The sequence below is a fragment of the Sphaeramia orbicularis genome, chromosome 19 (assembly GCF_902148855.1).
Source record: "Sphaeramia orbicularis chromosome 19, fSphaOr1.1, whole genome shotgun sequence".
NCBI classification, from domain to species: Eukaryota; Metazoa; Chordata; class Actinopteri; order Kurtiformes; family Apogonidae; genus Sphaeramia; species Sphaeramia orbicularis.
In genome coordinates this window covers 9,908,324-9,933,047 of record NC_043975.1, presented here as the reverse complement: position 1 = coordinate 9,933,047, position 24,724 = coordinate 9,908,324, and the positions used below count along the sequence as shown (strand labels likewise).

General features: G+C 34.9%; 1 protein-coding gene across 3 annotated transcripts in view; it reads left to right on the top strand.

Moving 5' to 3' along the window:
- chatb (choline O-acetyltransferase b) overlaps positions 1-24,345 on the top strand; it is a 35,884-nt gene extending 11,539 nt beyond the window's left edge. For all 3 annotated transcript variants that reach the window (XM_030122465.1, XM_030122464.1, XM_030122463.1), the window contains 12 exons: positions 2,093-2,211; positions 7,137-7,190; positions 7,340-7,520; positions 10,435-10,612; positions 11,395-11,564; positions 14,803-14,903; positions 14,996-15,124; positions 16,457-16,579; positions 17,576-17,717; positions 17,918-17,980; positions 19,040-19,177; positions 23,559-24,345. In XM_030122465.1, the coding sequence (XP_029978325.1) occupies positions 2,093-2,211; positions 7,137-7,190; positions 7,340-7,520; positions 10,435-10,612; positions 11,395-11,564; positions 14,803-14,903; positions 14,996-15,124; positions 16,457-16,579; positions 17,576-17,717; positions 17,918-17,980; positions 19,040-19,177; positions 23,559-23,825 (1,665 nt within the window). In that variant the 3' untranslated portion in view covers positions 23,826-24,345. The remainder of the gene's footprint in view (positions 1-2,092; positions 2,212-7,136; positions 7,191-7,339; positions 7,521-10,434; positions 10,613-11,394; positions 11,565-14,802; positions 14,904-14,995; positions 15,125-16,456; positions 16,580-17,575; positions 17,718-17,917; positions 17,981-19,039; positions 19,178-23,558) is intronic.
- Positions 24,346-24,724: the final 379 nt, after the last annotated feature.

Genomic DNA, 24,724 nt, shown 5'->3' with positions numbered 1-24,724 from the left:
TAAAGATATATTTAAAAAAAAATAGTAGCATGTACTTTTCGTGTCCTTTTGACCGTGTTACATACAGATTTTTGTATTAAATATAATGTAAAATTATATAAAAATGTGTTTTATCTGAAAAATAGTTTCTCTTTTATCTCAGTAAGTATTTATTTTTAAAATAGACCCAAAGTGCTTCCAAACTTGATTCATAACATTAGTCTACATCTGGTTTGAATTTTTAGCCCCATGTCCTGTTTTTAGGACCAGTTTCATAGAAGCATCCATGTGCTATATCGACATCAGAAAACATATACAACGATTCTAAAAGACTGGTTAAATTTGTACTGAAAAACTTGGTTAATTAACAAAATGAGTAATCTGAACATGTCAAAATCAAATTAATTAATATTTTTATGTTGGAAAACGTTTTTACAGGTCAATTCAGTGAGCTACATAATGAGAAAATGACTAACAAATAAAATAGTGATGAAAGTATTTATTAGTTGTAGCCTTTTGCTCAAAAAGTAATTCCAGACAAGGTATATTTTTTGCTTTTTGGGGTTTTTTTTTTTGTGGTTTTATATCCTCCTGAGACCCATCCATGCATTGTTGCCTTCTGTCAGGGACAAGAATATCACATCTTTACTAAAAAATAAATAAATAAATAAATAAATAAATAAATAAATAAATAATAATAATAATAATAATAATAATAATAATAATAATATATATATATATATATATATATATATATATATATATATGTATGTGTGTGTGTGTGTGTGTGTGTGTGTGTGTGTGTGTGTGTGTGTGAGTGTGTGAAAAAAAAAAAAAAAAAAAAAAAAACTGTTGCATCATGCTGTTTTCTACAGTGGCCCAGAGGTGCAACAGCCCAAAACATTATCCACTATAAGAAAAAAAAGACAACAGCCCAAAAAATTATCCACTATAAGAAAAAAACACAACAGCCCAAAAAATTATCTATTATAAGAAAAAAGAGACAACAGCCCAAAAAATTTGCCACTATAAGAAATAAAAGACAATAGCCCAAAAAATTATCCACTATAAGGAAAAAAAAAGAGACAGGCCAAAAATTTATCCACTATAAGAAAAAAAGAGAACAGCCCAAAAACTTATCCATTATATATTTTTAAAATAACTTTATTTTTAGTGTACCAACCTCCACTTCCGGTGGGTTACTTCGTTAGCATTAGCCACATTAGCTGAAGGCCTTAAAATTTTCAGCCTAGCTTTTATTTTTCGCGGTGGCCTTAATTTTAAAGCAAGAGACCTTTCAGGTAAACAGCGCCCCCTTAACTGAACGGGTGGATGATGTTTTGTTTTGGGTTTTTTTCCTTATAGTGGATAATTTTTTGGGCTGCTCTCTTTTTTTTCTTATAGTTGATAATTTTTTGGGCTGTTCTCTGTTTTTTTCTTGTAGTGGATAACTGTTCTCTTTTTTTTTCTTACAGTGGATAATTTTTTGGGCTGTTCTCTTTTTTTTCTAATAGTGGATAATTTTTTGGGCTGTTCTCTGTTTTTCTTATAGTGGATAATTTTTTGGGCTGTTGCACCTCTGGGCCACCACAGTTTCCACTGAAGACAATTATTTAATGTAAAAAAGCCCAAACTATTACTTACTGGGTACACATTTTTTCTAGTTAAACCACACATTGGTTCTAAAATCATGGTCTAATTTAACATTATCAGATAAATTACACTGTGTTACTTTTTCATTCCACACACAGAAAGGTTTGGTGCAGCTTTTGTTGATTTTGTTTTAGTTGAAGCAATAATATTGAATGAATGTGTGCATTTACTATGAAAATCGATATTCTACTCCCCTCTGATTTTAGAGGATGATCCAACCCCTAAAACAACACACAGCCCATTCATAAAACACTGACACACCCGGTGATTAAGATTTATCGGAGCGTCCACTCGTCCTGGACTCATCCACATCCACCAGTGAAATCTATCACACTACCACTCTCACCCACGCTCATTTCTCCTGTAATGTTTTTTTTTTTTTTTTTTTTTTTTTTTTTTGTCTTGTGCCCACACGTCTCAGCTCTAAAAGTAAAACCTGTGTGTATTTTGTGTTTCTCAGGTATACGACTACTGGCTGGAGGATATGTACCTGAACAACAGGTTGGCCTTGCCGGTTAATTCCAGTCCTGTCATGGTGTTTCCGAAGCAAACATTCAGAGATCATAAAGACGCCCTCAGGTATGAGATAGATAGACTTGTAAAGGTGTTTTATAAGATCAACAGTGATGGAACGTTTACTCCGGTTCTGTTCTTGTATCATAAATGTAGTAACAACTGCAGAACAAAAAACAAGAGGAAACACATCTGATCATGACGAATTTCTTTGTGATGACTCAAAATAAGGAATGGGGATTTCGACATTGTAAACATGTTTAAAAAAAACACTAATTTCTCTTAACATCATCTGAATTTTGACCAGTTAGAATTTATAAAACACTGTAAACTATAAAATACTGACATGACATGCTGCTATTGTCTACATATTGACTTGAACTCAAAATTCTGACATAGTAGTGCTTTCAGATTTGGAATCATCACCTCTGCTTTAGACGAAATCAGGTTCTTTTTGCTTATAGAAACATGGTTTTTTTTGTTTTTTTTTTACCAGTGTAATGATACATACTGTATTTCACCACAGTCTTACACACTGTCCAGGTGTTTTTAACCCTGTAAAGCCTAAACCATCAAATCATTGACAGAAAATTCCAGTTTGTTGAAACTGGAGCCTTTATTGGTCCTTCTGAACAACTCCAAAAATTTTTTCAATCATCAGTTTTCATGTATGAGTTTCAATTTTGTATCATATTTGATACATCAGGTCTCAATGCTCAAATATTATTATTTTTGAACAAACAAAAACATAACAGCTTTTATGAACATCTACATGATCAGTGAATTAAATATGGGAAAATACATGATTTTCACTCAAAACCATGAAATAAAGAGGATAATATTACAATAAATGGTAATAAGTCACATAAAGACCCAAGCATCCACCAGTGCTCAAAAGCATCTACTGATCTAAACTGTTTAATACCTGTTGATCCACTAATCCTATCCATAAATGTAAATAACTGGTGTAAAATACAGTTTGTCGTCTTTTCATGGTCATCAGATATGACCCATTGGAACGTTCAAAGGCTTCACAGTGAATGTGGAAACACCGTCATCTTCTGCAACACTGATTCACCAGTTAAACCCATGGAGTTGGATCAATGACAGCGGATGGAGACACCGGGATTATGTTCAGTTAATGACAGATTTTACTGAAAAAGTCTCATTTTCTTCAGTTTTCTCTGTTTCTGATATAATAACCCTCAACTTTCATTTGAGCTTTAATCAATATCTACACGATCAGTGAATTAAATATAGGAAAATACCTGATCTTCACTTAAAAATGCAAAATATAGAGCATAATATTAGAATAAATGGCGGCAAATTAGTAAAGATGGGTAAAAAATAGAGAAAAGTTCATTTGGGAACCCATTTGGACATTTTGATGTTCACTTATTGATATCTCAGTGGAAAAAGTCACTTTTTCTTCAGTTTTCTTTGTTTTTCATATAATAATCATCAACTTTAATCTGAGCTTTGATAAAATCTACATGATTGATACATTAAATATGGGAAATTACTTGATTTTCTATTTCAAAAAATGCCAAAAAAAAAGGAGACAATATCATAATAAATGGTGGCAAATTAGTAAAGAAAGGTTAAAAATAGAGAAAAGTTCACGGACGTTCAGAGGCTCCATAGTTACCATGGAAACACTGTCATCTTCTACAACACTGATTCACCAGTAAAACCCGTGGAGTTGGATCAATGACAGTGGATGGAAACACTTGTTTTTATGTTCACTTATTGATATCTTTGTGGAAAAAGTCACTTTGTCCTCAATTTTCTCTATTTCTAATACAATAACTCTCAACTTTAATCTGAGTTTTTTGAACATCAACATGATCAGTCAGTTAAAACATAGGAAAATACCTGATTTACACTGAAAAAACGCTAAACACAAAGAGGGTAATATTACAATAAATGGTAATAAATCACTTAAGAAAGGTTAAATACAGATTATTGATATCTTTGTGGAAAAAGTCACTTTTTCTTCAGTTTTCTTTGTTTTTCATAAAATAATCATCAACTTTAATCTGAGCTTTGATAAAAATCTACACGATTAAATAATTAAATATAGGAAATTACTTGATTTTCAATTTAAAAAATGCAAATAAATAAATAAGTAAAGGAGATAATATTCTAATAAATGGTGGCAAATTAGTAAAGAAAGGTTAAAAATAGAGAACATTTCATGAACGTTCAGAGACTCTCTAGTTACCATGGAAACACTGTCATCTTCTACAACACTGATTCACCAGTAAAACCTATGGAGTTGGATCAATGACAGTGGATGAAGACACTCATTTTGATGTTCACTTATTGATATCTTTACGGAAAAAGTCACTTTTTCTTCAGTTTTTTGTTTGTTTTAAAATCAACACGATTGATAAATTAAATATAGGAAATTACTTGATTTTCAGTTTTTAAAAAATGCCCAAAAAAGAGAGATAATATTATAATAAATGGTGGCAAATTAGTAAAGAAAGGTTAAGAGAGGCTCCGTAGTTACCATGGAAACACTATCATCTTCTGCAACATTGATTCACCAGTAAACCCATGGAGTTGGATCAATGACAGTGGATGGAGACACTGGGATTATGTTCAGTTAATGATAGGTTTTTCTGGAAAAGTCACTTTTTCTTCAGTTTTCTCTTTTTCTGATATGATAATCTTCAGATTTACTCTGAGCTTTTATGAACATCTACACGATCAGTGAATTAAATATAGAAAAATACATGAGTTTTACAGAAGAAATGCAAATGCGATTTCTTCAGTTTTCTTTGTTTTTCGTATAATAATCATCAACTTTAATCTGATCTTTGATAAAATCTACACGATTGATAAATTAAATATAGGAAATTACTTGATTTTCAATGAAAAAATGCCAAGAGAAAAAAAAGAGATAATATTATAATAAATGGTGACAAATTAGTAAAGAAAGGTTGAAAATAGAGAAAAGTTCATGGACGTTCAGAGGCTCCGTAGTTACCATGGAAACACTGTCATCTTCTGCAACATGGATTCACCAGTAAAACTCGTGGAGTTGGATCAATGACAGTGAATGAAGACACTTGTTTTTATGCTCACTTATTGATATCTTTGCAGAAAAAGTCACTTTTTCTTCAGTTTTCTTTGTTTTTCAAATAATAATCATCAATTAATCTGAGCTTTGATCAAATCTACTCAACTGATTAATTAAATCTAGAAAATTACTTGATTTTCAATGAAAAATTGCACAAAAAAGAGATGATATTATAATAGATGGTGGCAAATTAGTAAAGAAAGGTTAAAAATAGAGAAAAATTCATGGACGTTCAGAGGCTCCGTAGTTACCATGGAAACACTGTCATCTTCTACAACTCTGATTCACCATTAAAACCCATGGAGTTGGATCAATGACACTCGATGGACACATTTATTTTTATGTTCACTTTTTGATATCTTTGTGGAAAAAGTCACTTTTTCTTCAGTTTTCTTTGTTTGCTTTAAAATCCACACAACTGATAAATTAAATATAGGGAATTACTTGATTTTCAATTTTAAAAAATGCCAAAAAAAAAAAAAAAAGAGAGAAAATTATAATAAATGATGGCAAATTAGTAAAGAAAGGTTAAGAGAGGCTCCGTAGTTGCCATGGAAACAGCGTCATCTTCAGCAACATTGATTCACCAGTAAACCCATGGAGTTGGATCAATGACAGTGGATGGAGACACTGGGATTATGTTCAATTAATGATAGATTTTGCTGGAAAAGTCACTTTTTCTTCAGTTTTCTTTGTTTGCTTTAAAATCCACACAACTGATAAATTAAATATAGGGAATTACTTGATTTTCAATTTTAAAAAATGCCAAAAAAAAAAAAAAAAAAAAAAAAAAAGAGAAAATTATAATAAATGATGGCAAATTAGTAAAGAAAGGTTAAGAGAGGCTCCGTAGTTGCCATGGAAACAGCGTCATCTTCAGCAACATTGATTCACCAGTAAACCCATGGAGTTGGATCAATGACAGTGGATGGAGACACTGGGATTATGTTCAATTAATGATAGATTTTGCTGGAAAAGTCACTTTTTCTTCAGTTTTCTTTGTTTGTTTGTTTGTTTTAAAATCTACACGATTGATAAATTAAATACAGGAAATTACTTGATTTTCAACGAAAAAAATGCCAAAAAAGAGATAAATGGTGGAAAATTATTAAAGAAAGGTTAAAAATAGAGAAAAATTCATTTGGGAACTGTCACAAAAGTAGCTCTGGGTCTTATATAATGTTATATTTCTTACTGAAGATACTTTTTTAAGTTCAGGTTCACGCATTGTAACAATCATTGTCGTCAAACTCGTAACCCAAAGCCAAATATTCCGTTTTGTAGCTGCTGAGGGATTGACGTTCTCAGCAGATTAGGATCAGAAGGACAGAAATGGAGACTCATGTGTGCTGTTATTAAATGTTCTGTGGTTCTCCAGACATTACACCAGACCACGCTGCCTTGTAACTCACCATTAGCTTTTGTCAGCTTGTGCCGCGCTAACTGAACGTTTCCAGAGCTCCCCCCCCCCCCCCCCCCGAGCATCTGGTAATCTACTGACATGGACACTTATTAGATTGGGAGTGACAGGGCCAAGCTCTCCGCAGAGACCACTAGTCAGGCCTCATTTAGGGGTGGGGTGCACGGCGGCCGCCTCCTTTGTATCGATCTGGCTTTGAACGTAATAACACCAAGACAAATGACATCCAACATAAGACCTGACAGGCCTCTGTGTTTTCCCTATTTGCCCACGACGCCCACTCTCACATACAGACCATCTCCCTCTCTCGCAAACTCAGTTAAACCTCGTCCGTTGTATCCTAGTAATCTACCATAACGTGATTACACTTAGTCCTTTGTGAGATGAGAGTACATGTAATTATAATCACGGCCTGTCTCTTGTACATGTTCAGCGTTTTCCAGCACCCTGTTTGTTAATTTCATGCCTTTCACTCTTTTTAAGGTTTGCTACTCGTCTCATCATCGGAGTGCTCCAGTACAAGGATCTCATTGATGCGTAAGTTCAACCTGTAATAGATTACCTGCCAAAACTTCCACCTGCACATCTGTACTCAGCCTCCACCTCATCTAAGTGTGAACACAAGTAATAACAGAAGCGTTTCAGACTCCAGGAGGGAATCTGATGGGTGTGATGATGTTTATCAGGCGTGAGCTGCCGGTGGATTTTGCCCGAGGCCAACTAGCCGGGACCCCCATGTGCATGGAGCAGTACAACCGCCTCTTCACCTCGTACCGATACCCAGGACTGAAGACGGACACGCTGAAGGTTCACATGAACACGGCTTCACCTGAGCCAGAGCACATCATCGTGGCGTGCAAAAACCAGGTCAGGACACGATCACACTTCAATAGTAAGATAACATGGTGAAAAAAAAAAAAAAACTTAACCCATAAAGACCCAAACACACTTCAATAGTAAGATAACATGGTGAAAAAAAAAAAAACTTAACCCATAAAGACCCAAACCTAAACTATTTAACACCTGTTGATCCACTAACCCTATCAATACATGTAAATAATTGGTGTAAAATACAGTTTGTCGTCTTTCATGGTTATCACATATGACCCATTTGGACGTTTGGTAATAATTAGGGATGTCTGATAATATCGGCCCACTGATATTATTGGCCCGATATTGGCATAAAAATGTAATATCGGTGAATATCGTTATCGGTTTTTTTGCCTATCATTAAAACCGATAAAATAATGCCTTGGTTTCGCCGGCATTTACCGATGCGGAAATGAAGCATCGTTTGTAGCTGAAAGAAATGTGCAGTTTTCAAAATTGTACAGTAGAGTTGCCACACTGTAATAGACTCAAGGAGGGAGGGAGAGAAAATAAATAAATATGGCATTTTTTCCACAACTTACGTCGAAGTATGTATTCTTTGCACAGACAGTGTTTACATTTTGAAAGCCTTGTTGCATTTGAGAATGCATCCAATGGGGCATCACAATAAAATTGGCATGATGTGTTAATTCCATGACAGGAGATATGTGATGTTACCTAAAATTAGTTTAATATCCCACATATATCGGCAGTGGTATCAGTAGATATCGGAATCGGAAATTAAGCGTTGGACAATATCGGCATATCGATTTTTGGCAAAAAAGCCAATATCGGACATCCCTAGTAATAATCTGTCGTCCTTTGTTAAATTTGTTTTCATTTTCTACTTCCTGTTGGGAAATATCATCCAAAAACTGGTTCAGAGTTTGCAGCAAATCAGGGTCTTTGAACTCATGTTTTAGAAGAGGGATTGGTTGTAACGGATAAAAACTTTATGAACTAGAAGCACTTGGAGATCGCAGACCTCCGCCAAGACAGATTAATCATTTGTTGGCAGATCAGTGCCCTGGAATTGGATGAAAATTTCAGGAAATGTCGATACTGGCACAAGGAACAAATGATTAAATTTTGGTGGTGAAATTTTGGTGGTTTGGTGGGGTGGTGTTGAGCCGCATTATGTAATAAAAGTTCAAAATGTAAGAATGTCACGCCATCTTGTAATAAAGCTGCATTATGTAATAAACTGACGCATTTTGTAACAAACTACCTCAGTGAATTATGTAGTAATTTTTTCGCATTATGTAGTAAGTTACTACAATTTGAGAAATTTATTACAAAATGCACTTGACACATTTTTATTTTCAGGAAAATGTAATAACATGGTTCATTTCCAAGATCATAAGATACTGTATCGGATACAACTGACACAGCAATATAATAACAATGTGCTAAATTAATTTTTAAACTGTGTGGTTAAAGTTCTGATTACATTACCTGTAGCTCCTGTGACTAATTTCTTCTAAATTGCTCTGAAATTGTATTAATTTGGATTGTTATTACATAATGAACCATGTTATTACATTTTTTTTTTAAATAAAAATGTGTCAAGTGCATTTTGTAATAAATTTCTCAAATTGTAATAACTTACTACATAATGTGAAAAAATTTACTACATAATGCATTGATGTAGTTTATTACAAAATGCGTCAGTTTATTACATAATGCGGCTTTATTACAAGATGACGTGACATTCTTATTACATTTTGAACTTTTATTACATAATGGGAATTTATGACATAATGCGGCTCAACAGGGGGCCAACTGATCTGCCTTGGTGGAGGTCTGCACTGTCTTTTCTAGAAAAGAACTCGGAGAACGCAGACATCCGCCAAGGCAGATTAATCATTTGTTCCTTGTGCCAGTATCAACATTTCCTGAAATTTTCATCCAAATCTGTCCATAACTTTTTGAGTTATCTTGCACATGGACAGACAGACAAACCAACGTCGGCAAAAACATAACCTCCTTGGCGGAGGTAACTAGAAAAGCACTTGGAGAGCGCAGACCTCCGCCAAGGCAGATCAGCCTCACCTACCGATCACCACCACAATGTAAATTGTTCCTTGAGCCAGTATCAGCATTTCCTGAAAATTTTTATCAAAATCCATCCATAACTTTTTGAGTTACCTTGCTAACAGACAGACAAACAGACAAACCCAGATGAAAACATAACCTAAACAAGAAAAGCACCGCCAAGACAGATCTGCCCCCCCCCCCATGGTCACCACCAAAATTTTTAGCATTTCTTCCTTGTGCCAGTATCAACATTGCCGGAAATTTTCATCCAAATCCGTCCATAACTTTGTGAGTTATCTTGCACACGGACAGACAAACAGACAAACCCAGATGAAAACAGAATCTAAACAAGAAAAGCACCGCCAACACAGATCTGACCCCCCCCCCCCCCCCCCCCCCCTACAGACAGACAAACAGACAAACCAATGCCATCAAAAACATAACCTCCTTGGCGAAGGTAAAAATGTAAATGTTATTAATTTTAGGTGTTCCCGCTCCCACTCAGCACCAGTGTCAGTTTCTCATCATATTGTTGCCTCTCAGCAGAGTTCAGTTTGAAAATTGTCGACCATACATAAATGATGTCTGTCTCTCTCTTCCCTCCACTTTTGTCTTCCAATATGGCGACGTATTTGTTTACTTCCTGTAGTGATGACGTCAGTCGTAGCGGTCTATTGAATAGCTCATGATCTGGCCCCTCCCCTTCGACCAGTATGATAAGGCGGTGATTCAAGGAGGGGCAAAAGAGATTCCAACAACAGAAGATTAAAGGACTGTTATATAGAATTTTCCCTGGATGTGTTAACACTATAAATGCAGTCAGTGTTTTTCCTGTTTAGAGAATGTCTGATTTTTATCCATATTTGTCTTTTAGTTTTTCGTGTTGGATGTCGTCACCAACAAAGAGCAGCTCAAAGAGGCAGAGATCTTTTCCCAACTGGAGAGAATACTGAAGATGGCAGAAAACCCTGGAGATAAAGTTCCTGCTTTTGGTCTGCTCACATCTGATGGAAGAACAGAATGGGCCCAAGCCAGAGATGTTCTGACCAAAGGTCTGAAGTCTGAACTCTGAAAGCCACTCATACTGTGAGGTTCTGGACAACTGGGAAGGCTTCGTTCTCAATTCTTCTTCTTCTCCTCCTCCTTGTTCTTCTCCTTTTTCTTCTTCTCCTTCCTCTCCTCTTTCTCCTTCTCCTTTTTCTTCTTCTCCTTCTCCTCCTTTTTCTTCTTCTTCTCCTCCTCCTTGTTCTTCTCCTCCTCCTCCTCATTCTTCTTCTCCTTCTTCTCCTCCTTCTCCTTCTCCTTCTCCTCCTCCTCGTTCTTCTTCTCCTTCTTCTCCTCCTTTTTCTTCTTTTTCTCCTCCTCCTTGTACTTCTCCTCCTCGTTCTTCTTCTCCTTCTCCTTCTTCTCCTCCTTGTTCTTCTTCTCCTCCTCCTTCTCCTCCTCCTCCTCCTCCTTCTTCTTGTTCTCCTTCTTTTTCTTCTCCTCCTTCTCCTTCTTCTCCTCCTCTTTCTTCTTCTTCTTCTTCTCCACCTTTTTCTTCTTCTTCTCCTCCTTCTTCTCCTCCTTTATCTTCTTCTTCTCCTCCTCCTCCTTCTCCTTGTTCTTCTTCTTGTTTTCCTTCTGCTTCCTCTTCTCCCTCTCCTCCTTCTTCTTCTCCTTCTTTTTCTCCTCCTCCTTCTCCTCTTTCTTCTTCTTCTTCTCCCCTCCTCCTTTTCCTTCTCTGTCTTCTTCTCCTCCTCCTCCTTCTTCTCCTCTTTTTTCTTCTTCTTCTCCTCTTTCTGCTCCTTGTTCTTATTCTCCTCTTCCTCCTCCTCCTTCCTCTCCTCTTCAGATCCTACCAACAGGGACTCTCTGGCCCTGATAGAGTCCTGTTTGTGTCTGGTGTGTCTGGATGAACCCAGTGGTCTGGATCCCAGTGACACCAACAGGGCCCTGCTGATGCTGCATGGAGGAGGTCGAGACAGGAACGGGGCGAACCGCTGGTATGACAAAAGCATGCAGGTAAGACCACCTGAGAGGAACATGGAGGGCTGGCTTGGATTCTGTGAAGTGGGGTTGTATCAAGTAATCCAACAAGTATCAGTACTGTTTATGATATTCTGTCCAGGCTTTCTTTTCTTATATTCATCATTTAATAGGTCTTAAGTATATTATTCTATTTTATTATAATTTTGTTTGTTTCTTTTCTTTTCTTTTCTGCCCAGTTTACTCAGTTCTGGTTGTAGATATTATTACCATTATAATTATCACCATGGTTGTTCCTGTTTGTATTGTTGATATTTTCTTGTGAGGGTCTTCGCCACCTTCTCCTTTCTTGTCCTCCCCACCCCCCCACCCCCACCCATGTCAAGGTCCGGCATCGAAGTGTGGTTCAACAAAACTCACAATAAAGACAGCAGAATATCAAGGGGAACCTCATATACTTTATGAAGTTTCTCTTGGCAAAGCACATTTGTTCACAAAAAGGCAACCAAACCACCATTCTGCTGTTACGATGCTGGACAAGACAAGTTAAAAAACAAAACAAAACAAAACAAAAGTTGTCCAACAAGTATCGAAAAGTACACAGGAGTACAGATCATCCCACAAAAACTGAACAGAAAAAAAAAAATCCATAAATTCTGAACCAATACATGTAAATATTTCAGATAAAATGCTGTTTCTCTGCTTTTTATCAGCATCACATGTGTTTTATTTGGGCGTTTAGAGGCTCTGTAGCGAACATGGAAACACCATCATTTCTGCAACATTGATTCACTGTTCAGTTTGATGAATGACAGCTATCGTAGACGCCTGTTTTTGTCGCTTTTCAATTCATCTGCTTTGTATGCGCTTGACATGTTATTGAAACCGAGCTACTGTTATATGATTCTAAACAGCACTTTAGTTCAGTAGTGCATAGAAACGTGTATTTTTCTGAAAATTCTGTTGAAATTTGGATGAAAACATAACTTATGGGTATGTCACAACAATCTAAAGCACATCGCCACCCTTCATACATATTATACTGTATAGTCCACATTTCTTTTTCCACAATTATTTTCATTTCTCAAAGACTTTTATTCAGAATTACATCCAACGTGATATCATGAAATCGTGTAAATGTACAGTACACGCCACTTTTAATTGACGTGTTATCTGTACGCATTATAAGCTTTCCGTGTGTGTTCACGCTGCGTCAAATACCACGCACTGAGGGTTAGGGTTATGTGAACCAGGGATTTTGGGATAAATTCACACACGATCACATGGAGTTGAATAACACGCAAAAGGATGAAAATGCGTACGTATAGCGCGTCAAATGCCATAATAACTGACGTGACATAAAATGTAATTTCATGCGATCAGTCTCAATAAAACATACTTTTAAAAAGAGTAAATTTTTGGCCATGATTGTACGCTCTTAATTAGCTGCTGTTATTGGATCTATAGTATTTTAGCTCCCTTTATCGCACAGGTGTCAAACATGCGGCCCAGGGGCCAAATCCAGCCTGCCAAAGGGTCCAAACCGGCCCGTAGGATGAATTTGTGAAATGCAAAAATTACACTGAAGAAATTACACTGGGTTACAAAAAAATGTTTTTTGCAAGTTGTCTAGGTTTTTTCAACTGAATTAGGACCATTTTGCACCACTAAATCCAAAAATGACATCTGTTTTTCTCAATCAGGTCAGGTTTTTTTGCTAATTTGATTTTGAAAAATTTGATCTTCTCACAAAATTGATTACATTTTTGTGACTTTATCAGTTGATTTTTTCATATAGTTCTCACCCAAAATAGGTTTTAAGAGAAAAAAAATCATTTCACCATTGTACCTGTTAGGTACAATGGTGTATTCACTGCAGATGTAGCAGAATATGTCAGGCTTATTTTTGCAAGATCTTCTAGTCGAAGCCATTTCATTCACCTGTAATATTAAAAAAAAACATTAATCATAAATTGGCAAAAGTAAAATCTTCAGAACTCGTTTATTGCAAGAAATATGAAAGAATTTTGTGTCATATGATGTGAAAATGCCCATAAATGTAAGCAAAAATGTTAAAAAGCCAATATGTAGCATAGTTCAGAAAGTTGACCTGATTGAGCAAAATTAATGTGATTTTTGGATTCAGCACACCAAAATTATCCTAAATCAACTCAAAAAACTTAAACAATAAATTTGTTGTTGACCAGTGTTATCAATCAGTGCTGTAAAAATCATTTTAATTCAGGTTCCACATACAGACTAATAAGATCTCAATTGGGTCAGAGCAATAAAATAGTATCACAATAACCTATAAATAATGACAAGTACAGATTTTATCTTTGTTTCAGTGAAAAAAAAAAATACATGAAAATGTTTATATTAATAAGTATATATTTAAGTATATATACAATAATAACAATTAATATATAAGTATATATTAATAATAAGCAGTCCAGTAACAAATAGCAATTTTTTTTTTTTTTACATTCAAACATGTTACTGCAGATCAGGTTCATCTAGAAGAGCAAATTTACAGTAATGGTGTGAATTACAGTGTATGGGATGATGCATAAGCGTCCACTGTATTGGCTGATATGGAAATAAAAAAACAAAATCCATGAATATTAGAAAACAGCTTTGAACAGCTGTCCACTGTAGTGACCACTATGCATGAAAGGGTTAATGTTAGAAGCAAAGAAACATGTATTTACTGATATACTGTGAGAAAACTATGAAATAAATGCTGATAATCTGACGTTTTCTCACATTTTAACATACCTGTATGGATATAATATGCAAAAAAACAACTTTTTGTCTAACAATTCACAGTTTTTTACACTCCAACATGTCAGTGCAGATCAGGTTTTTCTAGAACAGCAAAGTTACAGTAATGGTATGAATTGCAGTGTATGGGATGATGCATAAGTGTACACTGTGTTGGCTGATATGGAAGTAAAACAACAAAATCCATGAATATACAAAGGAAACCCCTTTGAACAGCTGACCACTATAGTGACCACTGTGCATGAAAGGGTTAAAGGGCCAGCACTCAAAACCACCTTTCTGGTGTCATTACTCAGAAATAGGGTTGAAGATGGACCTGTGGAGTTGAATTAATGAAGAATTCAGACCCAAGTATAGCATTTACAGTTTATGCAGACCACAGGGAAATGTTTGAAAATGCATAATTCTATTTAAAAAAGCAAAATATTACTTCTTTAAGAAATCTGTCCAGGTAGAGACTCTTGATCTGAAGCGTATCGCCTTCTCTCAGTTTGTTGTAGGAATGGACGGGGTGTGTGGAGTGGTGTGTGAACACTCACCGTTCGAGGGTATAGTTCTGGTGCAGTGCTCGGAATTCCTGATGAAATACATGTAAGTTATTGGACTTATGGTGATTTTCCATCATTGGTGCTGAAATGAACAGCAAAGGAGGGATGCATGTTGTTTTTCTTGTCTTTGAATAGTATAGGGAGCCCGTCCAAGATGGCGACATCGGCCAGTATTAAACCACTTCCCCCTCCTCGGAGACTCCTCTGGAAATGTAACCCACAACTCCAAGGACTCTTAAAAGCATCAGGGGACAGAATCCAGAGGCAAGACTGAATTTAACCCTTTCATGCATGACTTATGAGAACCTTCGGCAAGATTTTTTTCTTGAGTGTTTTTATCCCCCCTTAGGCATGAAAAAAAAATAATGTGATGGATTTTTTTTTCTTTTTTTCTTGGAGTTACAAAAATGTCCATGTAGTTAATTTTTGAAGTAAAGAAACGTGTGTTTAAACCCCAATGGCAGAAAGTACGGAAGAGAATTAGGGCCAGAGGAAAAAAATACAATAAACTAAGGTCTAATATGTATTTTGTATTATTATTATGACAAAAAAAGTCAGAAGTCTGAGATTAACGTCAGAATTCTGAGTTTAAAGTCAGAATTCTGAGGAAAAAGTCAGAATTCTGATTAGTCACAAATCTGAAAAAAGTCAGAATTCTGAGAAAAATGTATGCATTCTGAGATTAAAGTCAAAATTCAAAAAACAAACAAACAAACAAACAAACAAATAAACAGAATTCTGACTTTAAAGTCAGAATTCTGGAAAAAAAAAAAAAAAAAAAAAAAAAGTCAGAATTCTGAGATTAAAGTCAAAATTAAAAAAAAAAAAATTCTCAGTTTAAAGTCAGAATTCTGAGATTAAAGTCAGAGGAAAAAGTCAGAATTCTGAGATTAGTCACAAATCTGAAAAAAAAGTCAGAATTCTGAGATTAAAGTCAGAATTCTAAGACTAAAGTCAGAATTGTGAAAAAAAAAAAAAAAAAAAAAGAATTCTGAGTTTAAAGTCAGAATTCTGAAAAAAAAAAAAAAAATTCTGAATTCTGAGATTAAAGTCAGACTTCTGGAGAAAAAAAAAAGTCAGAATTCGGAGTTTAAAGTCAGAATTTTGACTTTTTTCTCAGAATAATAATAATTTAAAAAAAATTACACCTTTTTTATTTTCCAGTGGCCCTAATCCTCTTCCGTAAGAAAGTAATATGAAAACAATGAAATCTTTAATGCTGCTAATCTGATGTTTTCTCACATTTTATCATATTCTAATGCTGTTACTCATTTCATGGAGATAACAAACAAAAAAACTTTTGTGTCAAACAAAAAACAATTGGTTTACACTCAAACATGTTAGTGCAGATCAGGTTTATCAAGAACAGCAAAGTTACAGTAATGGTCTGAATGTCAGTGTATGGGATGATGCATAAGTGTCCACTGTGGCTGATATGGAACTAAACCGACAAAACCCATGAATATACAAGAGAACAGCTGGAGAAGAACTGTCCTCTGTAGTGACCACTATGCATGAAAGGGTTAACATCCAAAAGAATAAGTCCAGAGACACATTGGATGGAATAAGAAAATATTAAAGGTCTTTTTTTTCCAGGCTTGTGAATAATCTTGACATGGATGTTTTCAAGTTCAGCGTTTATGGAAAAGAATTCATCAAAAAACAGAAGATGAGTCCTGACGCGTATATTCAAGTCGCCTTACAACTTGCATTTTACAAGTACAGTAAACTCATCATATTTATCCTCAAAACAATAAGAAAGAAACTCTTGTATGGAAGTAAATTTGTCTTGTCAGATTTTGAATTATAAAAGACATTGAATTTCTAGCACAGAATTTTTTTTTTTGCACTGAAATTAAGTGTCTGAATTTTTTGTCTTTCAATTTAACTATGTTCATAAATTTAGAATAAAAAAAATTCAATTTCAAAAAATTCAGATGCAAAAAAATTCAGATGCAAAAAATTCAGAGGCAAAAAAATCAGAAGCAAAAAAATTCAGAAGCAAAAAATTCAGAAGCAAAAAAATTCAGAAGCAAAAAATTCAGAAGCAAAAAAATTCAGATGCAAAAAATTCAGAAGCAAAAAAATTCAGAAGCAAAAAATTCAGAAGCAAAAAATTCCGATCACACATCTGGGTCACCAAGGATAAGCAATCGATTCTATCTCAAGTCGAACCGTCAGCCAGCCAATCCAGTTACGTTAGGTTGGTCATGTGACACCGATGCTGGAAGACAGTCAGCGTGGGTGTGTGATCTGAAATTTTTGCTTCTGAATTTTTTGCTTCTGAACTTTTTGCTTCTGATTTTTTTGCATCTGAATTTTTTGCATCTGAATTTTTTGCATCTGAATTTTTTGCCACTGAATTTTTTGCTTCAGATTTTTTTGCCATCTGAATTTTTTGCTTCTGAATTTCTTACTTCTGATTTTTTTTGCTTCTGAATTTTTTGCCACTGAATTTTTGGCTTCTGAATTTTTTGCATCTGATATTTTTTGCTTCTGAATTTTTTTGCATATGAATTTTTTGCATCTGAATTTTTTTTTTATTCAAAATTTATAAACAGATGAATTCAGTGACAAAAAATTCAGATACTTAATTTCAGTGCAAAAAAAAAAAATGAGTGCTAGAAAATCAATGGCTTTTATAATTCAGAATCTGATGAGACACATATACTTCCATACTCTTGCGCATATGTTTAAAATACTTTTTATCTTCAGATGTAATAAAAGGCTGGTGTCCACCTATGAGAGTGCATCCATTCGGCGTTTCCAAGAAGGTCGAGTTGATAACATCCGCTCGGCCACGGCAGAAGCCCTGGCCTTTGTGAAGTCCATGACAGATGAGAAGACCACTCTGAGCGTGAGTCATTCTTCTCACTTTATCCAAATGAATGTTCATCATGTCTGCTTAGATCCAACAGGTGCCACAGACCCAACACCTTGGCACCAGAAGAAGATTCTCTTTTCCAGCCAACAGATGATCTCCCTGCAGATTCACATGCATCCTCTGCATAAAGTGTGGAAAATGCACCTGAACATTGTCTTTCTGCTCTCTTACAGGATGTGGAAAAAATGAAGAGATTAAGGGAAGCAATTAGTGCTCAGACAAATTACACAATTGCGGTAAGTTTTGGCACCTATCGTTAATATAATTTGTAAGATACTAGATAGATAGATAGATAGAGAGAGAGAGAGAGAGAGAGAGAGAGAGATAAAGAGAGACAAAGATAGATAGATAGATAGATAGATAGATAGATAGATAGATAGATAGATAGATAGATAGAGAGAGAGAGAGAGAGAGAGAGATAAAGAGAGACAAAGATAGATAGATAGATAGATAGATAGATAGATAGATAGATAGATAGATAGATAGATAGATAGATAGATAGATAGATAGATAGATAGATAGATAGATAGATAGATAGATAGATAGATAGATAGAGAGTACTATTACTATTACACAGAGTACTATTACATGATCAAAACAAATTAATTAAAAAAAAAAGTTTCTGTTTTGAATGTCTGGGGTCACCAGAAATTTGTGATTTTTTATTTATTTATTTGTTTGTTTGTTTGTTTGTTTGTTTGTTATTTTTTTATATTAAATTTGTGATGTTAAAATGGGGTCACAAGCCAAAAAAGGTTGGGAACCACTAGTTTAACCCCTTCATTCAGATGTGTACACTGGTTTAAGATGCAGTTCATACAGTGTTTTTCAACCTTGGGGTCGGGACCCCACGTGGGGTCACCTGGAATTCAAATGGGGTCACCTGAAATTTCTAGCAACTGATAAAAAATGTAAAAAATGAAAACTTACTAATAAAAATGTACATTATATAGTCTAAATATCATCTAAAATTAATGTTTATATTATAGCAAACCATTACATGATCAAAACAAATTAATTTTAGCAAAAAAAAAATCTCTGTTTTGAATGTCTGGGGTCACCAGAAATGTGTGATGTTTTTTTTTTTTTTTTTGTATTAAATTTGTGATGTTAAAATGGGGCCACGAGCCAAAAAAGGTTGGGAACCTCTGGCATAGGGTCTATAGAGGGGAAACCCATGTGGTTTGGAGAATAGTGCCTTCATAACCCTTTGTAAAATGAGCTTAAAGTATGTGTCCTCAAATGTGGACGCCATGCATGAAAGGGTTAATATTATTGATTAAACATGTTTTCAGGCTATTACAGGAATGGCGATAGACAATCATCTCCTTGGGCTTCTGAGGATTTCAAAGGATCTGAACATGGAGAAACCAGAGATCTTCTGTGATGAGACGTATCTGTCCAGTAACCAGTTCATCCTTTCTACCAGCCAGGTAACCAGTGGTTTTAGTTTACTGTCACATCACATTCATATTTTTCAAAGAAGTCAATACGTTTTAAAACAACTTGGAAATTTCTGATCAATAGTTAATTTTGATTGAGTTTTTTAAGCCTTTGAGACTGTTTTTAAATTTGACAAACAACATTTTTAACCCATAAAGACCCAAACAGCCACTGTTGATCCATTAATCCTATCAATCCATGTAAATAACTGGTGTTAAAAACAGTTTTTCATCTTTTCATGGTCATCAGATATGACCCATTTGGACGTTCAGAGGCTCCGTGGTTACTATGGAAACACTGTCTTCTTCTACAACATTGAATCACCAGTAAAAACCATGGAGTTTGAAAATGACAGTGGATGGAAATGCTTGGTTTATGTTCAGTTAATCATGTATTTTACTGAAAAAGCTACTTTTTTAGCAGTTTTCTCTTTTTTTTTGATATAATAACAATCAACTTTAATCTGAGTTTTTATGAACATCTATATGATCAGTAAATTAAATTATGAAAATACATGATTTTCATAGAAAAAAATGCAAAACTGCCACTTGTACTTACATGTTTTATACATGTATGTGTGTTACTTTAATTGTGTTTTATTTATTTGAACAACTTTGTACGGTGATTTTGAGTGTCCTGAAAAGCACCTATAAATAAAATGCATCATCATTATTATTATTATTATTATTATTATTATCATTATTATTATTATTATTATTATTATTATTATTATTATTATTATTATTATTATTATTGTTAAGAAACAGAGGGTAATATTATAACTAAATGGTGATAAATCACAAAAAAAAGTTAAATATACACTGTAAAAAAAATCTGTAATTTAACAGAATTTTTACTGTTTATTTTACAGATTTTTCCTGTATTTTTAAGATACAGGAAAATATCAATGAAATGACAAAAATAGACTGTCAAATATAAAATAACATGAAAAAGCTGTAACAGTGAATAACAATAAAATTTCCAGTTTTTAAAAGAAATTTTTTCTTTTTTCGCAGAAAAATACAGTTAAAATTCATTTGCAAATGTTCACAAATAAAAATTTCACAAATGTGTCTTTTCTATTCACGAGATTAAACTGTTAATGTAAAGTTTAACACTGTAAAAAAATAAATAAATAGAACGAGAAAAATTACTGACAATTAACCGTAAAAGAAGTATTTGTTCTTTAAGTTTTACAAGACTTGTTTGTTAATTGACAAATATCTTGTGTAATTACAGGAGGTTTCACAACAAAAATGTTGAATAAATGTATTTTTGTGAATGTATAACATGTACAAGCACTGATAAACTGTCCAAATACAGTTTTTATCAGTGGATTGTACAACTTAGTCTCATTGAAAATTATTTCTATATATATTCATAGGTAATTTGATTGTTTTAATACATGTAAATATTGTTTATTAAACATTAAAAAGTCAAAAAAAAAAAAAAAAGAAAGAAAGAAAAGCAAAATCTCATGTAAAGTTAGGGCAAAAAACTGTATTTTAATTATGGAAAATTACCGTATTTTTATGAGATGGTTATTTTCCGTTATTTTACAGTATTTTATTGGCACCCCTGCTGCCGGAATAATACAGATTTTTATGTTTTGTTTTGTTTTTTTACAGTGTAGAGGAAAAAATATTTTGGAACTGCCACAAAAGTCACACTGGGTTCTTATGGGTTAAGGTCAGATGCTGAATTTCTACCATGTGAAGAACTTGATCATCTCTGACCTGGAGCTCAAAGTGATTTAGGAGTTAAAATAAATAGGTTTTGCCATATGTTTGCACATTATTTGACAGGGACTTGACTAATGCTGCAGTTAACATTATCAATTAACTATTTTGTAATTATTCTGTAAAAACGTCAGCCCCAAGAGATATATTTATACTAAAACAAGCGAAATCTCAAACATTTTCAAGCTATTTATCAAATATTAGCAAGAAAAACATTGCATTTTTCCAAAAACTCATTGATTATCAAAATAGTTGCTGAATATATGCATCAATTTCACTGAATAATCCTGACTCATCTAGTAACACGACTGTCCAGCCTTAGAAGAAGAGCTGCCGTGAATAAACATAATGATTTTGCAGGGACAATAAGAGGAATATGAGTTATGAGATAAAAAAAATAAAATAAAGAGGAGACGCTGTAGGGAAATACTGCTGCTCCTACTTTGCAAATAGTCCACCCTAATTACCCACCAACATGAGCTGAAAATGTTTTAATCAGTGCAAAAAGAATTGTGCTCCCAGCAACTTTTCCCAGATTGAGTTTCGAGCGCGTCGCTTTTCAGCTTCATAACTATTAATTCACTTTCATACTCTTTAAATTACACTTTTGAAGAAACGCTCTCCTTCTTCTAAACATGGAAATGTAAAAGCCGTTTGACTGCATAGATCTGAAGAGGAGAAAAAACAGTCATTCTGTTCACTTGACTTGTAAAAAAACTGGAAATTCACAATATTATTTATCAACAGAGCTGCAGAGACACATTTAAAATGCAATAAAAATGCCAAACGCACAAGACTAATAAAAAGCGTTATTACAGTCTGATTCAACTATTAAACATCTAATTGTGTATCTGGGACAATTCATTTAAAGCAAAAGGCCAAACAGTCATAATCTTATATAATATGCAACTGAAAAACTTCAAGATTTGGGACAAACAATCCATTTTGAAGACATAATCCTCTGAAACTGTGACCAGACAAATGATACACAGACAATTAATTAATGACCTTCAGACCCCGTACAACAGGGGGGTCAAACTCATTTTAGTTCAGGGGCCACATCCTCCTAATGTGATCTGAAGTGCACCGGACCAGTAAATTAATAACATAATAATGCATAAATAATACCAACTCCAAACATTTCAATATGTTTTATAGTGAAAAAAGTAAAATTACATTATGGAAACATTTACATCCATAAACTGTCCTTTTAAAATGCGAATAACATGAACAACCATGTAAAAACTAAAATTTATGAAGGAAAATAAGTGCAATTTTAATTATATTATGCCTCTGCTTATCATTTGTAAATGTGCATTACAACATACAGATCACAATGGATCTGCAAGTACACAAAATATTTTAGTAACTGGCAGAATATTAGCAAAATTGCATTTACCTCTCTTAGGACATTTCTAGTTTTTCCTATTTTTTGTAAAAGGCTAGTTTGTAAATTTACACATTTTCATGTAATTTAACTTTTTTTTACACCAAAACAGAGGAAAAATTTGGAATTGTCGTTATTTGTAGGTTTTTATGAGAGTATTTTACTGATCTGACCCAGTTGAGACTAAAGTAGGGCTTTACATGGGCCCTAAAGTAAAAGGAATGACTGTTAATATCTCAAGTGTAATTTTTACATTTCACAAATTCATCCCATGGGCCGGATTGGACCCTTTGGTGGGCCAGTTTTGGCCCCCGGGCCGCATGTTTGACACCTGTGGTTTAAAGGGTTAAACTACATGTCAATAAATGTGGGCGTCATGCATGAAAGGGTTAAAATGGGGTCATGAGCCAAAAAAGATTGGAAACCACTAGGGATGGGAGTTGAGAACCGGTTATTTTTGAGAACCGGTTCTCAGCAGCTTGATTCCTTGGAATCTTTGCCTGCCTGCTTAACAATTCTGTTTATCGATTCCGCCTTCGTTGCACATGTGCGATGACGTGGTGTCGTCTAAAAAGACGACACCAGGTCCACTTACTTGGAACACTGTCAAAGCTTCCATGTCTTCAAAAGGGTGAAATCCCTCCAATCTGCTCAAACATTTGTCCACAGCATGTGACTCATTTACAGGAATGTCACATATTTGATACACTACTTAGCGGCACTTGTGAATGTAGCGGCAGAGTGAACGCCGGGCCCAGTTCTGGTTCTGGTGCGGGCAACAAATGTCGTACCCCTGCAAATACAAGTTTCCGAAGGTAAGAAGGGAAAGGAAATGAGGTGCACAACAACGGGAGACAAGCCGAGCCGAGTCAAACCGGTTCCACGTAATAGAAATGCGGCAATAGAGGAATTAGTAAAGCGTCTTAAGTTTCGCTTTCACTGCAAGCCGCCGCCACCCCCCCGAACCGGGCCTGGCGTCATCTGATATTATTAATTGTACATACTGTATATGTTATATTTTCTGTGCAGAGATGGAAATATAAAAGACAGTTAGTGCAAACACACCTGTTTGTACTCTTCTATTCCCTCACCCAATGAGAACCGATAAGAGAACCGATAAGGAATCGGATCGATAAGCAAAATCGATAGTGGAATCGGAATCATTAAATTCTTAACTATTCCCATCCCTAGAAACCACAGAGTAAAATGTATCTGACCCTGTGTGTGGTTGTGTTCTCCTTGCAGGTTCCTACCACTGTGGAAATGTTCTGTTGTTACGGCCCGGTGGTGCCCAACGGCTACGGCGCCTGCTACAACCCCCAGTCAGACCACATCATCTTCTGCGTGTCTAGTTTCCGGGAAAGCACCGAGACCAGCTCGGCCGTTTTCGCCAAAGCCCTGAAGGAGGGCCTGCTGGAAATCAGGGACCTGTGCAATAGAAGCAGCGCTGCTGTTTCCAAACCGGCTGAGAGCGGCCCAGGAGCCGCTCAGCCCCGGAAATCAGGGAAGTAAGCCATACTGAAAAGGAGCACGACCACTAAGCAGCTCTGCTCAGCAATCTTAGACTTAGACTTTAGCTTTAGACTCACTAGTGAACATGCCTCTATGTGTCCTTGTCGTCTGTGCAATAGTGTTCCTCTCACAACTAAAGCCTTAAAGTTCATATATTGTATCTGTAAACAGAATATACATAGAGTATTTATTAAAAATACATAGGGTAATACATTTTGTTTTAATGTGTAGAGATCAGAATGACTCAGTAGACTGAGATGAACTGGTCTGCTGCCTTTAGGAAACTGAAGCCATGCTAGCTTTAGCACTGATAGAAAAGGAAAAAGACTGAACTGATGGATCCATATGTTTTATTTGACATAGTAAGTGGAACAGTGATGTAATAGATAGAAGATTCAGAAAATATACAGTGCAACTTATATAAATCATTACATAGAGAGCCGAAGTCCTTACATCACATCCATCCAACCTTCTAGAACAGGGGTCGGCAACCTTAAACACCCAAAGAGCCATTTGGACCGAGGTTATTATCGTTAACGAAACTCAAATCAAATTTTTCAAAATGAAATTAGCAAAAAAACCTGACCTGATTGAGAAAAACAGATGTCATTTTTGGATTTAGCGGTGCAAAATGGTCCTAATTCAGTTAAAAAACCTAGACAACTTGCAAAAAACATTTTTTTGTAACCCAGTGCTATCTTTGAAATAGAAATACACTGACTGACAGATTTTCTTTTTTTTTTTTTTTTTTTTTTTTGCGAGATTTCAAGTTTTTCACTGATTCTAATTTTCATCATTAAAGCCTCCAGTCAAAGGCAGGAGGGAAAATGTCAATACATGAAAATATACACTTTCCTTCTACAGCTTTCTCCTCTCTGTCCAAATCAAAACTCTAAATC